The 18,932-nt window shown below is 36.1% G+C and overlaps 2 protein-coding genes across 3 annotated transcripts in view; one reads left to right on the top strand and one right to left on the bottom strand.

The window, feature by feature from the left end:
* Nucleotides 1–2,596: 2,596 nt before the first annotated feature.
* On the bottom strand, nucleotides 2,597–11,554 carry LOC139741136 (dedicator of cytokinesis protein 11-like). 2 transcript variants are annotated; one of them, XM_071651726.1, is made up of 5 exons: nucleotides 11,440–11,554; nucleotides 10,766–10,848; nucleotides 10,060–10,222; nucleotides 7,356–7,433; nucleotides 2,597–2,885 (listed from the first exon to the last, which is right to left on the bottom strand). In XM_071651726.1, exons 3-5 carry the CDS (start codon nucleotides 10,063–10,065, stop codon nucleotides 2,703–2,705), a joined length of 267 nt encoding a protein of 88 aa, XP_071507827.1. In that variant the 5' UTR covers nucleotides 10,066–10,222; nucleotides 10,766–10,848; nucleotides 11,440–11,554; the 3' UTR covers nucleotides 2,597–2,702. The 2 variants fall into 2 exon arrangements, 1 of the variants encoding a protein (XP_071507827.1); XR_011711608.1 differs by lacking the exon at nucleotides 7,356–7,433 and having other exon boundaries at nucleotides 2,599–2,885.
* Nucleotides 11,555–17,088: 5,534 nt separating this feature from the next.
* The window catches only part of LOC139741645 (dual specificity protein phosphatase CDC14A-like), a 78,254-nt gene continuing 76,410 nt past the window's right edge, over nucleotides 17,089–18,932 (top strand). The window contains exon 1 of the mRNA XM_071652228.1: nucleotides 17,089–17,154. Coding sequence (XP_071508329.1) covers nucleotides 17,089–17,154 — 66 coding nt within the window. The remainder of the gene's footprint in view (nucleotides 17,155–18,932) is intronic.

The raw sequence follows: 18,932 nt of genomic DNA, 5'->3' as shown, positions 1-18,932 counted from the left end.
AGGCACACCTTTCGTCTAGTGATGAAGAACAAGTAAATCTAAGGAATTTCCGGTCCCAGAAGGCAAAGAAGAAGGTAGTAGAGACTGTGCCAAAAGCAACCAGAAAGAAGTGAAACCAGCCCCCTAACTTCCTAGTAAGTTTACGTTGATTTGATCTTTTCAGAAATTATTTTTCATCTGAGTGACTTTCCTGGTTCCTATTACTTACTATGGTACATTTTCCTTTATGTTGTTTTCGTATTTTATTTGCAAACAAACTAGGTTGTCCCATGTGACAGCCCAGCTGAAAAATCACAAAAGTAGATGGAAGTACACTCAGAAAAAAAAAAAGCATAGAATTTTTGGCTAAATGTTAATGTATTATACAAACATGAACAAGTTGTTATTCATACGTAAATGCTTTCTAATGATACAACATAGTAGAACAAAAGACAAATTCATCACAATAAAAAGCATGAATTAAATTACAAAGATATACCTGTGGTCTCATTACAATGTAATATCTTTGAAGCCCAAAATAACAATGAAAGCTAAAGATGATGGAGGTTACCAATGAAGAATTTTCTGTCAATTCAAAATTCAAGTGAAATGAGAGAAAAAGCAATGAATTATGAACTCGAAAAAGAGTCAAATTTTTGTCTTTCTTTTGTTTGTTTTTTTGCTGAGTGTATGTATTTAAGTACGCATTAAGCATCACAAATCATTTCAGAAATATTCTTTACCTGAATGATTTTCGTAGTTGTTATTACCTAATAATTTTATCTTATCTTTTGGTTTTAGTTGCAAATAAACTCGATTGTCCAATTTGACAGCCCAGCTGAACCCCCCCCCCCCAAAAAAAAAGGAAATTAAAGTAGGTTAAAAATATTTCCCCATTTTATACTTCATTGACAATAGGCTAGTAAGCTCTATGCATTAAAAAAAAAACTTCTCGGACTTGAATCATTGCAAAATGTTCAAAAGTGATCAAAATAAGAGAGAGTTAGAGATGCACAAGGGTAAAAATGAGAGAAATAAAAACAAATTTAATGATTAGGATCATTTTGGCATGCTCTGCAGAAGTATCAGACAAAACATGTATATACTTCACGATGGATAAAGCACAGGTCTAAAAAAAGGGAATAAAGAATTATATATATATATATATATATATATATATATATATATATATAACACAAAACTGCAACAAAGTTCATGCTGTATTCACCAACGGTTTATTTCTGATAAATTTTATGTAAGAGACACAAAGCTCGAGTGGGAGAAATCCAGACCCCAAAAGGAGAAATTCAAACTCAAGTGGGATTGAGAGAGGGAGATTTTGTGAAATTGGCCTAAAAAATGGGACATCTCTAGCATATCTTCCTATACATCCTACATCTCATCTTTTATCTACCATCCCATCCTGCACATTCAAGATGCTCATTTCATGGTAATCATTCAAGCTGTACAGCCCAGACTATTATCTCACTCAGAATCGAAGTAGTGTCTGTTAGTGAAGATTCCTACAGGGCTTATTATTGTCTGGTTTGCCAAGTTGGTTCCCTAGAGATGTACAGGGGAGATTCTTAAGTCTGCCCTTGGAATTTTCAAATGCCATCTCTATCACCACCGAGCACATTACATGATTGTCAGTAAAGGAAAGGGTGGGGCCTTTCAACATTCTCTCTCCAACTTGCTGTAGATGACATGCTTTCCCCATATTGGTTTGGGTTGCGTTGTTTGTGAGTGTTTGTGTGTGGGAGAGGGCACAGCAGATATTTGATTCTCTCATAGAGGAATAGATATAGCTGTATAGAAGTGTTTTTTTTTATTATGTTATTTTATCATCACATTTCTTTTTTTTTTTTGGGGGGGGGGGTGGACAAGGGTTTTGGGTTTGGGGGTTGGTAATGGCAAACTTTCAAACATATAAGTTTCAAATTTGTGGAATCAAGGTCATCTAAGGTCATTTAAGAAAAATGTAATAATTTTGCTACCACAAAGATGTGTTATCAAAACAAAAATATAGACCTATAATCTTCTTTTTAAGGCAAATATAATTTGTACAAATACAGCGATGTTTCAATTCTGAGATGTAGTTTTTTCTTCTACAAGTTTGGCTCAAGAAAGAAAAGTACTTTTCCTTAGTATGCTTGTTTTAGAGGATAACATACACAGAAAACCCTCGGTCTTGCACTGCATGCCTGACTTAAGTGTTTTTTGTCTTCACACAAGACTACAAATGATACCATCATAGTGAAACTTACGCCTCAATAGTCCAATGACATTTATTACTTTAAGTTTGGAGCTCTAATGTATACATGTATGTATGTATCTGAGATATTACAAGCCTGAACAGTGGTTTGAGAGGTTCCTACTTCAATGAGACAGACATTTCAAAACCTTCTTCTCTCTCTCTCTTGAAAAAAATGAACTGAGACATGAGAGCCACTGAGATCATGAGAACAAAAGAATCTCAAGACACTAAAAGCTTGGTGACAACTCTGAAACATATGACACTGCGCAGTGCGATATAAGACTTAGCCGCAATTCCCAGACTGAAAGACAAGCTGTATGTATGATATAATACAAAACATAAAGCCTGAAAGCAAGGATGCCTAAAACAGTGAGAATACACAGAACATCACGCTCACATACAAACACAAAAATGCCTATGTAGATCCCTACCCATCTGTACACAGTCACCTACTTTATGTACCTTCTCACATATAACTCACTAACACAAAAGTGCAATAACCCTCTCTAGTCCTCACCTTGGTCACCTCCACAAGGGAGTCCAGATACATGTTTCCCTTGGCCTCAGTGCTTCGGTCATCCTTGTGGTATTCCAGTAGGAATGACCGGTCAGCAAGCTGCTTCAGGTAGAAGAACCTCCTCTTGTAGGACTGTGTGTAAGAGTGAAAAAAAAAATGATAAAAAATAATCCAGATGAATCAACCAAGGCATTATTAGCATGTTCACCGGTAAAAAGAAATCAAGTTGGAAGTCAGATATAACTTAAAACACAACAACAGTAAAAAGCATATCCACCAAGGATGAAAATATATAAATTCCCTAGATATGTGTGACATCTGTCCACATACATTGTTAGATAACATCAGGGTGACAAATGAGAAAAGATATCTCAAGATGGAATATAAGAAAAGAAAAAAAAAAACTTTCCAAGCATTGATTAAATGACAATATGGCTTGGGCCATTGATAGACCATTCCAACACCCCACTCACAGTGCCAATGTAACACTGATTTTTGCAAACTTCCAATTTCTTGGTGGTGAGATGCAGATCAAATTAGCAACAAGGCTTGTCATAATGTATACATTGTAATGATCCTCATGGAACAACGGTTATACAGTACTTTGTCAATCACTATTTTCTAGCTGAGCTAACTTTACAAATGGACTGCAGAAAAGATTTTAGATTATCGATTTTAGACATCTTAAACACTATCAGTGAGTTAACTTCTGTTAACAATTGAAATTGGCCGAGCTAACTTTGCAAATAAACTGAAACATTTTAGATCACTGATTTTTGTACAACACATCTTACTGTTGCAATCAAACACTATCAGTGAGTTAACTTTTGTCAACTATTGAAAGTAAATAACTGACATGTAATAAAGGGCCTACGAAATGTAAAAAGTTACTTTCCAGCACATCCACATAATTCCACAATGGGTGGCATGAATATGTATTTTGATGAAGAATGTGTCTTTTTATTTATAACTCAATAAAAATGGTTGCACAGTTTATTCATCATAATAATAAGAATACTGCAGCAGATAAAGACATGAAGTGATGATTTGTAGGAATCTAGTACTACCAATAGCAGAGAGAAGAAAGTATTTTTGGACCAGGATTGATGTAATCATGTTTGCCTTCAGGTGGACTCCCTACTGTGCATAAATTGACATTCTGGTGGGTAGAAGGGTGCCTACCGTTCCCCTGGGCAATTTAGGTTCTCTCATGCTCAGCTAGCTCTACCAAGGTCTTCTGCTTATTACTAATAAAGGGCTTGCTAGAGTTCAAGCATCAATAACATCTTGGGGGAACATAATAACAGAGCAAAACAAGTTCTCTTGCTCAAAATTTAGATGAATGTATTTAATGTCATTGCCCTCTTTATTGACAATTTAAGCATTCATGAACTGGGGAAAATCTAACAAATATATTCATGGCATGTGCTTTGGCCATCATAATCCTGAACATATCTTTATATGGTATATCATGACCAATTGTCTTCATGTTCTCAAGAACACACACACACACACACAGATAAATAAATTGCATGTGTTGATGGTTTACCTGATGATATTACAATACAAAAGAATGTTCACCATATCTTAATTTTACTTTACATCATCATGTGCATCTGCACACTGCAGCTTGCAAAAATGCAACATTTGTAACCAGGCCTGTTTGTAACCACATGTCATGACAGAAGGGATTGCATGAATGGATGGAGGCTGGATGGAGCTGGATGATGAGCAGGAAGATTTAGCAACAGAGGGAATTAAAGAAGTGAGTGAATTGAATAAAACTGAGTCACTAAACCTCTGTACAAGTCTCAGGTATGGATCCAAACTAACTTTACTTCCATTCACTGTTTAGTTCAGGATCACGGACTGGTAAATTAACAATTTCCTATCTTTACAACACAAGAATGGAATGAGTCATTTTACAAACTCTGGATTTAATATCAATTGCATCATCATGTATTAATATGCATTCACTGATTTCCATAATGCTTAGCAATGAGTATCAATTGAAATTCAGCATTGATGTATGTTAGCTTTGATAAAGACAAGACACGATCATTAGATGTAATCATGCCAACTCACAATCCACTCATAACAGGGGGGTGAGAAGCCCTGCTCATAAACTAGCATTTTACAATCACAGCATTCTCTAATTTAAGAAATTCATCAGTATTTCAAACAACATGCCAAGAGTTGGTTCTCAACACAACCCTATGCACTGAGTGAAGGACCCTAAAAGGCACTTTGAATAGGTCATTACATATGTAGAATCAATGGCATTGCTCTACCATCACCGACAGTGACTCCCTACATGACTTCATGGTCAGTGTAAAGCAGCACACAAGAATGAAGGCATTTATTCGTCTATGCCTAGAAGACAACAAGTCTTCATCACCTACATATAAACATCTTTCAATCTGTTGTCTAGAATCAACTCTAAGATACTCTTAAGATCTAAAACCGATTTGAGGATATTTGCCCTTTGAGACTTTCTTTAGATATGGAAATTAATGCCATTATTGCACAGCAGGATATTGTACAGCAAATGAAAGAACAGCAAGGAACAATTAAATGAGATATTCAATGACATCACACATCATAGTCACACAAGTTCAATGAAATTATTTTTCTTTCTCAAGAGGGATTACTTAAACTGTGAATGAAAATCCATTCAGCAGTTCCATGAAAGCTATAGTGTGAATGCCTAGATAACATTGATGCTTTGTGACATTTCTTTCCTTTCCTTTTCAAATCACCCATGGAACTATCTTTGACAGATTATGTCTTCAGGTTATAGATCTACACCCAAGGTATTCTTATCTTATCTCATTTTGTTTTTAATGAATACTGCCAAAGATCAGACTAAGAGATAGGAAGATTTCTTTTTTTCCACACAAAATCCATTGAAATTTGTCTAAAAGACATCAGATAATGTTGGATTGAATACAAAGAGCATGTTTTGCATGTACAAACAGGTAAACATACATACACCACATCTATAACAACAATCAAAACGGTGCTGCTTGTTCACTTTAATTCTAACTGCTGATAGATAGAAGTTGCATATTTTGAACAATTTGCTCATAATTTAATATACACTGTAAAAGTGGATTTTTTTTTTTGCGTGAGTGATTTTTCTTGCATTTTTAATTCAGAATTAAGATATCACCTACAGACAAGCAAAAATATTTGCATGCTTTTCTTTTTGTGTCAGTTTTTGTGGCGTGAAATGCGTAAAAATTTCAACACCACTAAAATTTCCATTTTTACAGTATGCTGTCCTACAAGTCCCATGCAGATGTCAGAGTGCAATGTACAGTCCCTCAGCATTCTAAAACACCATGCAATGGCATAATTATTAACATTATTATAATCTATCCATCGCTCACTGTTACACTTATGCCACACTTAGTAACAAAACGACCTCAAACAAATGATGCCATTTTTGCTATCCTGTGGTACCCAATACATGCGGAAAATCAGCCATTTTATTCAATTATTACAAGTACTTTCTTTTCTTTTTTTATGCACTGTACTGTGGGTCACCCCCAAATGGGTGAAAGCAATTTTGAGTGCTTGATGCAAATATTTTGCAGCACAAATGTACAAAAACTCTGTGAATTCCCCTGTGATTACGGTTCTAGGGTCTCCCAATCTAAAGGGGAATCAAATTCTCTTCATTCTCAAAAATACACTGTAGAATTTGAAGTGCCAATTTCTTCCATCGAATACAGTAATGTTATAGTCAAAGAGTGTACACGCCCTTTGCATTTCTTTTAAAACCCCTGTAACTCTGACAAGCTTTCATGACATTATAATCAATGATATTGTATGACACGATCAGAAATTACCTACCACTTTTTGCACAGATTAAATGAGCGGGCCTAACTCTTTCCTTATCATTCCCTCATAACTAAATGATTATCAAAAAGTACTGATATCATCATTATTTTTGAATTCAAGTTGAACATGTCATAACAATTGGCATGGGATCATAATCTGTCATTACTAAAATTTGGCTGTCATAATATCATTGATTAAAACCTTTACATCTTATGAACATGAGATGGTGCTACACTACACCATAAGCCAGGGTATGATGGTATCCTGGCTCACGGCATGTCAAATCAAATTTTTGCATTTGCTTGTGTCATATATTAACAGATTAACATACTGATTCCTGGGTCTACACTACATAATTCAATTCAATTAACATCATGCTGCAAGAGTAAACTTTTGTTGATTGCAGCACTTAAAGCTTACTTCGTGGCACTGTACTTTTGGTCAGTACAAGTATGTCTGCTTGCATAATGATATATGGTGTAGTGAATGCACACTGCTTTGTGAACTGTTATTTGCAATTATTATTTGTTTAGTTACTGAGCAAATAAAATTAATTTATAAATGTAAACAAAGAGAAAAAGAAACCATACAGATGACACAATGCAATAATAACATGGTGAAGTATTAATATAAGTGCCCAAATGCTGCATGCTGCATGTGAAGAGTGCAAGTTTAGCGTGTTGCTGCTTCAAACTAAAATTGTTTGACTAACAGGTGTGGGTGGCCAATGAGGGCCCCCTGCCCTGCACATCATACCTTGGAAAAGGGAAAACTAACAGCTGGCATCAGAGATGAATTATCATTGACCTGCTTCGGAGGGTAGACGGCTGAATTCTTGAAGGAAAAATGATTCATAGTCATGATATTCCATAAATCCAACCTGCATCAGGCTTTCCTACTTAGTGCTCAATATTTATATTAGATACATGTAGGTCTTCAAAGCATGAGTTTCTTTAATTTTAGAAACATTGTGTAAGGGAGGAAGGCCCAGAATATATCTTAATAATTAGTGTTCTAGTTTGTTTCGGATGACGACAAAACTCCCAAATCGTGTTTGTTATTATTTATGAAACACATTTCTAGTCATGCAAATAATTATGGACTGTTCTGACATTTCTAGCTATTACCCTCCATCAACATTGCACAAAACAGCCGTGTCACCAGGTCTTTATTTTCTAATTAAAAAATGCAGCTCTCAAAACACTTTCACAAAAGAGTAGGCCTATGTTCCAACATACACTATATTCACTGTATACACACACACTCTGGTCATTTTATTTGGTTTGTCATGAAAGTGAATACCAGCTCAAGCTATGCTCTGCCTTTCAATATGTGCTGTACAAGTCAAACACATTTTGCCATCAAAGGCAAATTCTGAATCAAGCCAAACTTGATATTTTGGAAACTAGCCATGACTGGGCTCATATAATTTGAGAACTGAGGAATGAGGAAATATAACCATATTTTGTTTTCAGATACTCTGAAACAGCTCAAATAGTTCAAGACATGTTTCTAAACATGTTAACAAATTATGTTGGCTCCTCTATGAAACTGCTCTTTACTCAAGTACTGCAGTATGCCGCACAGACTCCACACTAACTATAGATCATCCTGGTACAACTCTCAGTATCTACTCCGCCATCTGCACGAATTGTCAAGTACATGTAGCTTCAATTTTACTTGTCATGGAAATATCATACCTAGCACAGAATCAAATAGCCAATGTCTGAACACATCACTGTTGTCACACTGATTCTGATGTGTTCAAGATAACTGTCAAAAGTGAAGATTGATTTCTTGACCTGGACTATACAGTTTTACAGTTTGAGAAGGCACTCTGGAGTGCAGGATAAAATTGGCTGTGCATACATTGACATTAAGGCACAGACGAGGTGCCAGCTTGAAGCCTGCCTTAAGATTACTAGTCTGTTTACCTCAACACTGCCTAACCTTTTTACCCCCCCCCCCCCCCCACCATATTGCCTATTATACAATAATCTTAGAGTGAACCTCCGGCAATTGGCTTGTTGATTAAAAAAATCATATTTCAGACTAATTGACATGGAAGGACATGTCTACACTGTACATGGCCATTGCCTCACTCCCTTTACCCCTACACTGCCATGGGCAGAGAGGGTGCTAAGACTGAAACACATGACAATGTACCAGATACTCAAAGTTAATATGAAAGGTATGTTGTACTTCATGTAAATGATGGACTAATATCCTGGAACATAATCTCCATCAAATTGGTGGTTTTCAATGTGACCACGCATCAAAGAAGTAAAGTGGAATGTAGTGTGGTTTTTAAATCAATTGAAGCTCTGGTTTACATACAGGGGCTTACAAAGTGGTAGAAAAGAACACACACATTATTAGTAAAGGGTCAGGAATAGCAAGCTGAGCACAATGTAGAAAACAAAAACAGACATACAGACAGTGTTAGAAGAATGAGGACACACACAGAAAGACAAACGACGAGGTCATTATATAAAACGCATTTTGCAAGCGAGTGTGAGTACTGCTCAACGTGGTGTATCAAGCAATGCTGCAAAATTCATACACAATGAAAATATGAAGTAGTAGTATCCCGAGAGACTCTATCACTTTCATCATAGCCACACCACTGCAGAGGGAAGGGGTGGAGTGATCACTCACAGGGGAAAAAAAATGCAGGGTTACTTGCACTTTTTGCTTTCAAACATACACATTTGTTGGTCAAGTGGTGTGGATAATTCAGCAGGGTAGGCCCAAGTCTGAAGTTACTCAAAATTAATGTTTCAGCCATTTTGCATTGGAAGTTTTCATAATACATGTGAAAGCAAACTCAGTGAAGCTTACAATAAAGGCAATTGTTGAAACAAATTTGTCATATTGTCTGTTTTGTGTGTTTGCATGTTTTATCCATTTGGAAATGAATGTTAATAAGGGCTGGTATTATTCTAGGTATTATATATTTTGCTTGAAAACTCTTTACTGCTTTTACCCACAGGCTTTCTTGATTATGAATCTGTGCTCAATTTTCAAGCACTGCACCAGTTTAATGCCCAACATATTGACCTCTATAAGAAAAGAATGACCGTCATCTTTTTCCAATATTTGTATACGAACAAAAGCAGTAGGTTATTGCATACAAAAACTTATACACTTCTTAAACACATTAGTAATATTCTGCATTTCATTAATTATATGTGGACAGATAATACATGAAATATCAATATACCTTTCTGGCCATGCAGCACTTTGCATTTCTGCAGTCAAAGTGTATGTCTACTAGCTATGGAAATGGCTCAGACATTTGGTATTTTCTGACAAAACATTTGCAACACAAACTTTGCGTCTTGTGTGCCAATACAGTTCAATGTCAGTCTACAACAGTTTACTTACAATTGAGTGGAAAACTTGTAAGGATATAAAGCACATTAGGGGGCAAGCAGTCAGGGACCATCTCCAAACTTACCCTCATAAACTGGATGTCTCCCTTGCTACCAAAGGGAGTCTTGTAGAGGTATCCCTGCTTGAAGATACTCCCTGAAGGAGACAGTAGGGAATCATCTTCTTTGTTTTCATCTGTTTCGTCCACCTCATAGTCATGCTTCACAAGCTTGTCTGGAATGCGATAGCTGTTGGCATAGATTGAAGATTGACAATGTGAACACTTGAATATAGATAACTGTCTTGGTTTACCTTAAAATACTCTACACTACCATTTTAGAAAGGAATGCTCGAGTTACCAGTTGACGTGATATGTCATACACATAAAACATACACACATAGTTCTCGTATGTAGCCCTGCATTTTTGAAAATTCCAGAAAAATTTGAGTACATGTACGTACCACAAATGATTAGCATTCATAATCATCTCGGTTTGATTCCAACATTTATCTGTGGCCATTTTCGTGGCATAACATGTTTGCAAATCACCACTGGCATTCAATACATATAGTGTAGACAAGAACTTTCTAGTGCATTTTAATTTTGCAAATCTTGGCTCCTCACAAAATTTGCAAAATTTCATGCACAGGAACATTTCTGGTTTTACAGCACTTACATCAGCCTTCTCCTTTTCACATGCATTCAATACAATACCAGTCACTCCTACGGGCCACCCTATAAGCTATTATGTTGAAATGACCAAGATGATGAGAGGAAGGACAAGGCTTACTTGGGAAGGTCATGGTAGCTCCCAGCGTAAGCTGCATACTTGTTGTTGACAACTCTCCACTCCTTAGTGTAGCTGTTTATACACTGGATGGGAGAGAAAGTCACATTTCATTAAATGTATGCAATGTCATCCTCCTGCTCAGAGAGAATATGACAATCAACTCAGATTAAAAAATATGATACAAATAATAGTTGTCTGAAGAGACATTTAAGAGCTTATCACATCCTACTGAAATAGTTGGCATGTATAAGATGGAACTCTCTTGTAAGAAAAATAACTTAATATAATTCATATCTCCAGCATCAAAAGGACATGAATACAGAAAAACATGGATATAGGGCTATAATCCTTCCATTTTGACATTGTATATATTTCACATTTCTGATAAAATTGTACGGTTTTGTTCTTACATTGATGTATTTAACTCATCTCTTTGAAAAAAAAATGCTCATCACTGCCATTATTCCAATTTTCTCACCACCACTTTCCTTTTTAAAAAAATTTATACTAATGTGCATTCACATAAATCTCCACAAATGATGTAATTAATTGTAAATAAGTGGTCCTACAAGTCTCATTCATATTCTTCTCATTTTCCCTGTAAAGAAGCAAGACACATAACTCCAATGTTCATTTCATAAGAGGATGATCTAGAAGGAGTTTTCATTGCTTACCTCCTTGACAAAAACAGAAGTAGCTTCCTGCAGGGCGGAGTCTGGTACTGTAGAGCAGGTGGTTCTTAGTGAGCGGGGGATGGAAGATTCCTGTCATGGGGCAAGAGTGTACAAATTCTTTGTCAAATGAATTACACACAGATGAATTACACTAATCATACATATACAGACATATACCATTTATTAAAAAAACAACAACTGGTGAAAGTAATACTTTGTGCATTATGGAAGAAAATTTTGTTGCAACAATTGGTGCAACAGTGCAAAAATATCACAACATTGGTGCTCATCACACACTACACCAGTGATCTCAGTTTCACAACGCCACCAAACTACATAGCTGTATGCCTTACACATGCTCAGAAGACATAAAATATTAAAGTCATCATTGGATGAGTTTGTTTATTAAAATGATATTGAAGTATTATCATCATTATTGTTATTACGGTAAAAAAAAAAGTCATATCAGGGCTGGATTGGCATTGAGATCACTGCAAAGATTTGAATGCCATGATGGCATTGTGTAACTGTAAATCTTACGCACACGAGATGACAAGTACACAACGCCATGACCCAGGGTATGATATGTACCTTGGGGTACGGCATGGTGCATCATAATATGAACTAATCACATGAACAATTCATGTTCTAATCCTGGCAATTAATATGACTGATGATTTCTCTCAATGATTATCTAGCTCTTGATGAAGAATGTTTCTGTATTCCATCACTGTGTGCACAGTCAGAACTTATTCTTCTCTCTCAATACAATCCATGGCCAGAAATGTCACTGAATCTTATCTACAAAGAAAGAGAGATGCAATACCAAAATATATCAAATCTATCACCTGGAAGAAAACCAATTATAAGAAACATCGACAGTAGAGTTCAATATAGTTTGTCTCATACAAGTCCTTTGGCAGTGAGTCTAGTGTAGGCCTACATTAAAGGCTTGTAGGATATACATGTAGCAACATTTAATATCCAACAAAACTGTGTTTTGTTAAACTTGAACAATTCTCTGAATTATATGCCATCAGAAACACATATTTACAGGCTGAAATAAAGTACATAGTTCAGTTTAAGTGTAATCACCTTAGCACAGAGCAAAGGAGATATCTGAAATCAAGACTACTACCATCTGCTTGCGTCTTTGGGGAAATTGAGACAGGAGCTTCTCATATCCCACAATACATCAGACTGAGACGGTGAATTGGATTGGATAGCAACCAATATCTTCTGCTTCCAAGTAGACTGGTCTGAGATGCATAGCAAATATTCACCAATTCTTACAGGGAGGGTACTATTTATTTGATTATTGGCAAAAGTTTGGTGATAAATGGCACACTTTGTAAATTTGTGATATCCAGCACTTGGTCAGTGATACTGGATAGTGAAATGAATAAATGAGATGGAAATACCATAATCATATTGATCCTTTAAAGCATTCCTCTATGGGGACAGGGGTAGGCATTTACATGATATGACATTACAATTCTGTTAATTGGTTACACAACTTGTACACCTACATACAAGAAAAGACTAAGAAAAGACTGAGAAGCTATGTGATATCAATCTCTTGTGAAGTCAAAGTCTAGATGGCATCTTCTTGTCTTGGTATTGATGATCAAATTTACTAATCTTTGAGATTTTTACAAAAAACTTCAGAAGTCATTTCTTAAAAATACATTTTTGGTGAAACCATAAAATAAATGAATGCTAAAAAAACAACAAACAATGAAGAATTGTAAGAAAAATCAATATAGAAATAACTGCTATTCTACTTCCTATATTAGTAGTGTTTTTTTTTTCTTATTGCCTGCCTACAATAATAGACACATAAAAACATTAACATGCAAAATTTTATGAACTACCAGACATGCAACTCAATAGAAATACAGCCTGAAAGTCAGGCCACACATGGCTGAACCTGCACTTATTGTACATAGCTTTAGTGTGTCTGACTGCATTGAATTTTCAGCATGTAATTAATGAGACAAAGGACGCCTGCAGTGCCCTGATCAGACTTGCTAAAGACTCTCTGGGTTTGGGATCACATTTATTATCCATGCAGGTAATTATCTTTGAATTATTCTCATTAGCTAGTGTTAGCTTCACTGTGGCCTTGTCGGTATAAGTTGAATCACAGTCGATACACAAATCCACATTCCTCCCTGTCTGAATACATTGACAGATCACTCCACTTCCGACATCCTCACACCAAACAATGTGTGCATTCATACTTATCATGTATTGCCACTGCAATTCAACCACAGTCAATAGTTTTAATGATATCTTGCAATATTTCTTGGATTTATGCCTGCATACCAAGTTTTGAGATCACGCACCTCATGAACAAGCCCCGCCCTCATTCAAGTTGTGTATATCATAGAGCTCTATTATTGCTGAAAGAGAGCTAAAACTGCACTCTTCTATACACGTGTATATGCACATGTAATATTTCACTAAATATTATTCTGACACTCTGCAAACATTTTGTAGGAAGTACAGTGTACAAGTACATACAGCTACATGTATCACGAACTCTAAAATGCAAGTGACCTATCACACTGGCACGCCTGCACAACAGCAATGCTGTACACACACATACACACAAATACACATTCAAAGAAAAAAAAAAAATTATTCAGTCTGGGCTGCGGGTATGAGATAAACCATGGTAGATATTTCATGCTAAATTGGATTATCATTACAGAGGATGTTGGTAGGGGTGCGTTCAGTCTCAATATTAAAATTTGCTATCCATAGGGTGTTACAACTAGCATGAAAAAACTGAGCACTGAGAACTGCAAGAGATTCATAACACATTGTACAGTGCTACCTTTATGGTTGACTGTCTCATGATATCATGCAGAGTACACCATAGTTTCATGTCTTGCCACAAAACTGAGCCATAAGCAAGTTGTATCACATACAATTACTAAAGAGGTCATGAAAGTTTGAAGATATTTCAAAAGGAAAAGATTTTTTAAAAGTTGACTTTTGTCTGTATCCACATTGTTTAAATGACATTATGCTTTGATATTAGTCAATACTTTACTATTTCCTTAAAAGTTCGTTAACATTTCAGTATGCTACCTCAGTGGCAAGTTCTTGTTGCATTTATGCTCATTAAAGAGTAAACAAATTCTCAAAATATTTTTGGTAGCACATAAAGCATATATCCTACTTGCTCATACTTTATGAATGTTCTTGTGAGCAGACACTTAAAACAAGCACACTGAGGAACACTTATAATTGGGAAGGCTGTGAATAAGGTCTTTGTCCCAAATGAATAGATTGTCCTGATAAGGTCAAAGGTCAAGTCCTTCAGGAACCCTGCTGAAGGAATTCTCATTGTCATCATCAAACTGGCATCTCTTAATTCATCTGTATATTAAGGGTGGATAAAAATCAGGTGGAACTTGATAAAGTTCATAAATCTGCACAAAAATCAGACAGAAAATCTTCATCTTCTAAAATGTATTTCTGGTTTAAGAGTCAGTATTGTGAGTAATACGTTATGTTTGGGGTTTTGTTGATTTTCAATAGTGAGGCTTTTCAACATTCTGCAACAAACAAACAGGCTTATATGTAACATTTCATGTATCATCACACACTACAGTGCAATATCCTCATGTCATTCAGAGGATGAGATTCTTGAAGTATACATAGGCCTATGTATACAAACATAAAGTACAAATCATGAAGGGTTAGAGTGAATTCTGGATCGATTATGACTGGCCCTTTCACTTTAACCCTGATGTGCTCATCATTGCTAGCCTCAACTCCCCTCAAACACGCCTCATCCTCCAGGCATCCCAGAATCTTATTTCCTACCCATTTATGCATCCACCCATCCATTCATAATGTCCATCACAGTGTTGAACACACAAACCCGGGTATGGTGCATCCATCATATATCTACAGTGCATTCTGAACTCTGCCAATTTCCCCCTGCAGATCACTGGTTAAATGTGTACGAACAGTCATAAGACAGAACCACTGAAGGTTGAGGAATGGTAATACTGTAATAGAAGCAGCTTTTGCTCTCATCACATCACTTGGATTTATCTGAACTGACTTTACAGAGAATCTTAACTCCTTGGGTGCATACTTTAATGTAAATTCCTTCTTGAAATTAAACAAAATGGCAGATAAGTGTCATGCAGATTAGATGAAGTGATGACGTCACTGCCTCATACAAACTTGTAATTCCCTTGCTGAGTGCACATAAATCTTCATTGAATAACCACGTCTGAAATCATATCATAATCATCAATATAAATATCTTGCATGTTTGTATTCAATTATTGTACCACTGTCATTTTAACACGGAAATGATGACAGTTACAAATTTTTGTGTTTTAATTGACGAATTACACTTATATTTAATACCAAAATTCATTATTATTGGACACTTTTACGGACAAAACCATCAGCATTGTCAGGTGACATGGTCATCTAATTTTCATACAATTTGTATGAGGAAAGGACTGATATTGTCATATTTCTTTAAACAGGTCAACACTGAAAAAAAAATAGCTTTCTTTTCTACACCTGACTTTGAAAAAGTTTCTACCAAGTTGTTTGTTTGATTTCATTCTGTTTAGGAAGTAAATTTGACCTTTCAAATTATTAGCCTCGTTCATTAGCCTTTAGTCATTCACACAATTACCATTACAAGTGAACTACTATAGACTTCTAATGTGATTTTTGAATTGTGATCTTGCAAAGAAATTCTTCTCTATGGTTTTTAAAATGTTCCAACTTGATTAGCTTCAAATTCTCTTGATATCACAGTCCTTTATCTTATACCTCCACATCATGTGAAAACATTTTTAAACATGACTTTCAAAGATTTGAAGTATTTTGCCACACCAGATGCATACAATAAATGAGGATTATCATGCACATGACCAAGGCATCAATTCAGTCTAATGCTTAAAATGTCAATTTGTGTTCCAGATTGCATAGATATTATCTTTTGCTGTTTCAGTATATCAGAATAAATGTCACTCTCGTCTTCTGGGTGCACTGTTGTTTGATTAACAGAGGAAAATCATCCAACATAAATTAGTTTATGGCACTGTAACAGATATAAGGTGCTATACAAATGCTGTGGATCATCATCATCATCATCATCATCATCATCATTATCTTCATCATCATCACTGAAGTGTAAATAACATTAATCTATTTGCTTTTCAATGTTCTTGGACATGGTATGGGGGCTGTTTTCCTATCTTCTTACTCTAGGACATGGCAGACAGGTAGCACCTGCCCGGTTGGAATAGGAGACAACAAGCAGACAAAATTGATTACAACACACAGTCCTGATGAATCACATTGTCAGGTGAACCATGGAGAAATATCAGGAATCTGACTCTATCTCATTCATCCCCTCACCTTTGGAATGACACTGACATTTCACTGGACATGTTTTCAGGTTAATACTGAGTTCTCAATTACTCATCAATGCCTATAGATTAATTCATAAAAATTCAGTCCTTTGGCATTTGATCAGAACTGACACTATGAAATTTGACAGTTTTATGAAATCCAGCGACTGTAAGTGTATGAATTGTTGCGAATCTATTCCATTCTGTTTCACGCCTCATTCGTGCATGCCCATCAGTGCAGCTGGCAATGACCCATATTATCCCCAGTGGGGGAGTTGACGCCTCTCAGCGTCTCATGCTTCTGCAGTTTTTAGTAAACACTCAAGGCGCATTGTATGCCATAGTCATTCACAGTAACTGGGCCACTGAGCGCCCTTTGCAACAAATGGAGCTGTGTGCATGGCGGAATTCACTGATGCATGAATGAAAAGGTGATACTCTAAGTGTACATGTAAGTTAAGAAAGCAAGAGTTGGATTGGCAACATACAGAATGTGTTCAGTCATGTATACAGGGACGAGTCCATCGCACACACACGGAAGCTGAGTGTATCAAAGAGAGCACCAAACTCTTTAGCCCCCCTCCTTGAGTTTATTGATCAGTCAAAAGTCCAAAGTGCTGCCCACTGCCCTACGTGTATATGTGTAGTTGACTACAAAAATTTAATTATCCAGGTAATCAATGATTGTGGGTTTATGGACGCATAGTCTGTCAGACCCTTGGCAACTGGTATTAAATGAGAAGCTGATGTAGCAACAATCAGCAAAACACAGAGTGAGTTGCCCCTCATGCATACCCGCTTTTAAGTACATTCACAAATTGAGTACATGCAGGTTAATCACCAAGCCCAGTAAATAATCAGTATTTGTAATAATCATAAAAAGCTAGTAAGGTGAGACCGAGCAGGTGAGCAAGAGAGAGAGAGAGAGAGAGAGAGATAGTAGATGTGTCAATGCAGGGAATAATTTTCAGACTTTTATTTGATTAGCAATTTCAGCTGATGAACAATATTTCGAATGGTATCCTGTACACTTCTGTGGAATAAAACTGCTACACAAAAGTTAGTTTGTGTAGCAGTGGTGTAAAAATGCATAGCAAATTGCGATGCGATACCAGGAAAATTATTCCCTGCAATGGAATGTGAGAGTTTATTAATAAGTACAAATGTATTTGTACGTGTTGTAATTTAGCACAATTTTCAGTCATTGCGCTCTAAGCCATCATTGCATACAATATCGTACCTGTGTATTCTAGAACAAGAATACATTTAGAATGTTATGTACATGTACATTATGTACAATTGCATTCTACATGTTTATTATCAGTTTATTGTATTGTCTAAATAAACTGCAAGAACGTTCTGTATAAGTTTGAATTGTGCATGATACATGTACAGAATGTAGGTCATAGGCATTTTTGCGAGATTTTCTCGCGAATCGACGCTGGGGCTAACATAAATGCATTCTTACCCTAGCTCATGGAGATATTTCCGTGTGTTTTTAAATTCGCAATACAACTGTGATTCGTGAATTCATGAAAATTAAACCCTCACAAAAATAGCAGCTTATACAGTAAATACGATGTAGGCCTACAATGTAAGTTGAATGCATCAGCAGGTCTGTCTCACACTAGAATATGGAGTCATGTTTACTGTTGTGTTGTCAATTTCACTTGACTAATCACAATTTCAGTTCCTGAGGGACCGCCTCCAAACCTGCTGAAAAGTTTATTGCTGAGTACAATGTTCATTTTGTAGTCACCACCCTCTCAAGTTGTATTTTCTTGTGATATCCATGTGAAAAACTTATTGAATGATGAATTATAGCTTCAATTTGTTCAATGTTTGGTAGTGCATGTTGCAGTTCCTCAGTTTTTAAATGTTTTTTGTTTAGGGGGAGGGGATTTGTGAAGAGATAAACACCTGCTTTTTAAGAGTACAGTACATGTACATACAGTGTACATGTGTACGTACTAGGGGCAGTTAGGATTTCATCATTCCATCCCATGATGTTTCCATGTCCATCAAGTACCATGTTTATGCTGGATTTCACCTAATTTCATGAAGAAAATAGATGACATTGTAAAAATAGTA

The sequence above is a fragment of the Diadema antillarum genome, unplaced genomic scaffold, assembly GCF_040938485.1.
Source record: "Diadema antillarum isolate AM-2024a unplaced genomic scaffold, OU_Dant_1.0 scf00000031, whole genome shotgun sequence".
Classification (NCBI taxonomy): domain Eukaryota; kingdom Metazoa; phylum Echinodermata; class Echinoidea; order Diadematoida; family Diadematidae; genus Diadema; species Diadema antillarum.
The sequence above is the reverse complement of the archived record's forward strand: the minus strand, read 5'-3'. Positions and strand labels throughout refer to the sequence as shown.

Coding starts and splice junctions, on each gene's coding strand:
- LOC139741136 (XM_071651726.1), bottom strand. Junction 2,886..7,355: donor TTAGTTTTCCCTTTTCCAAG/GTATGATGTGCA, acceptor TCTTACACACAG/TCCTACAAGAGGAGGTTCTT.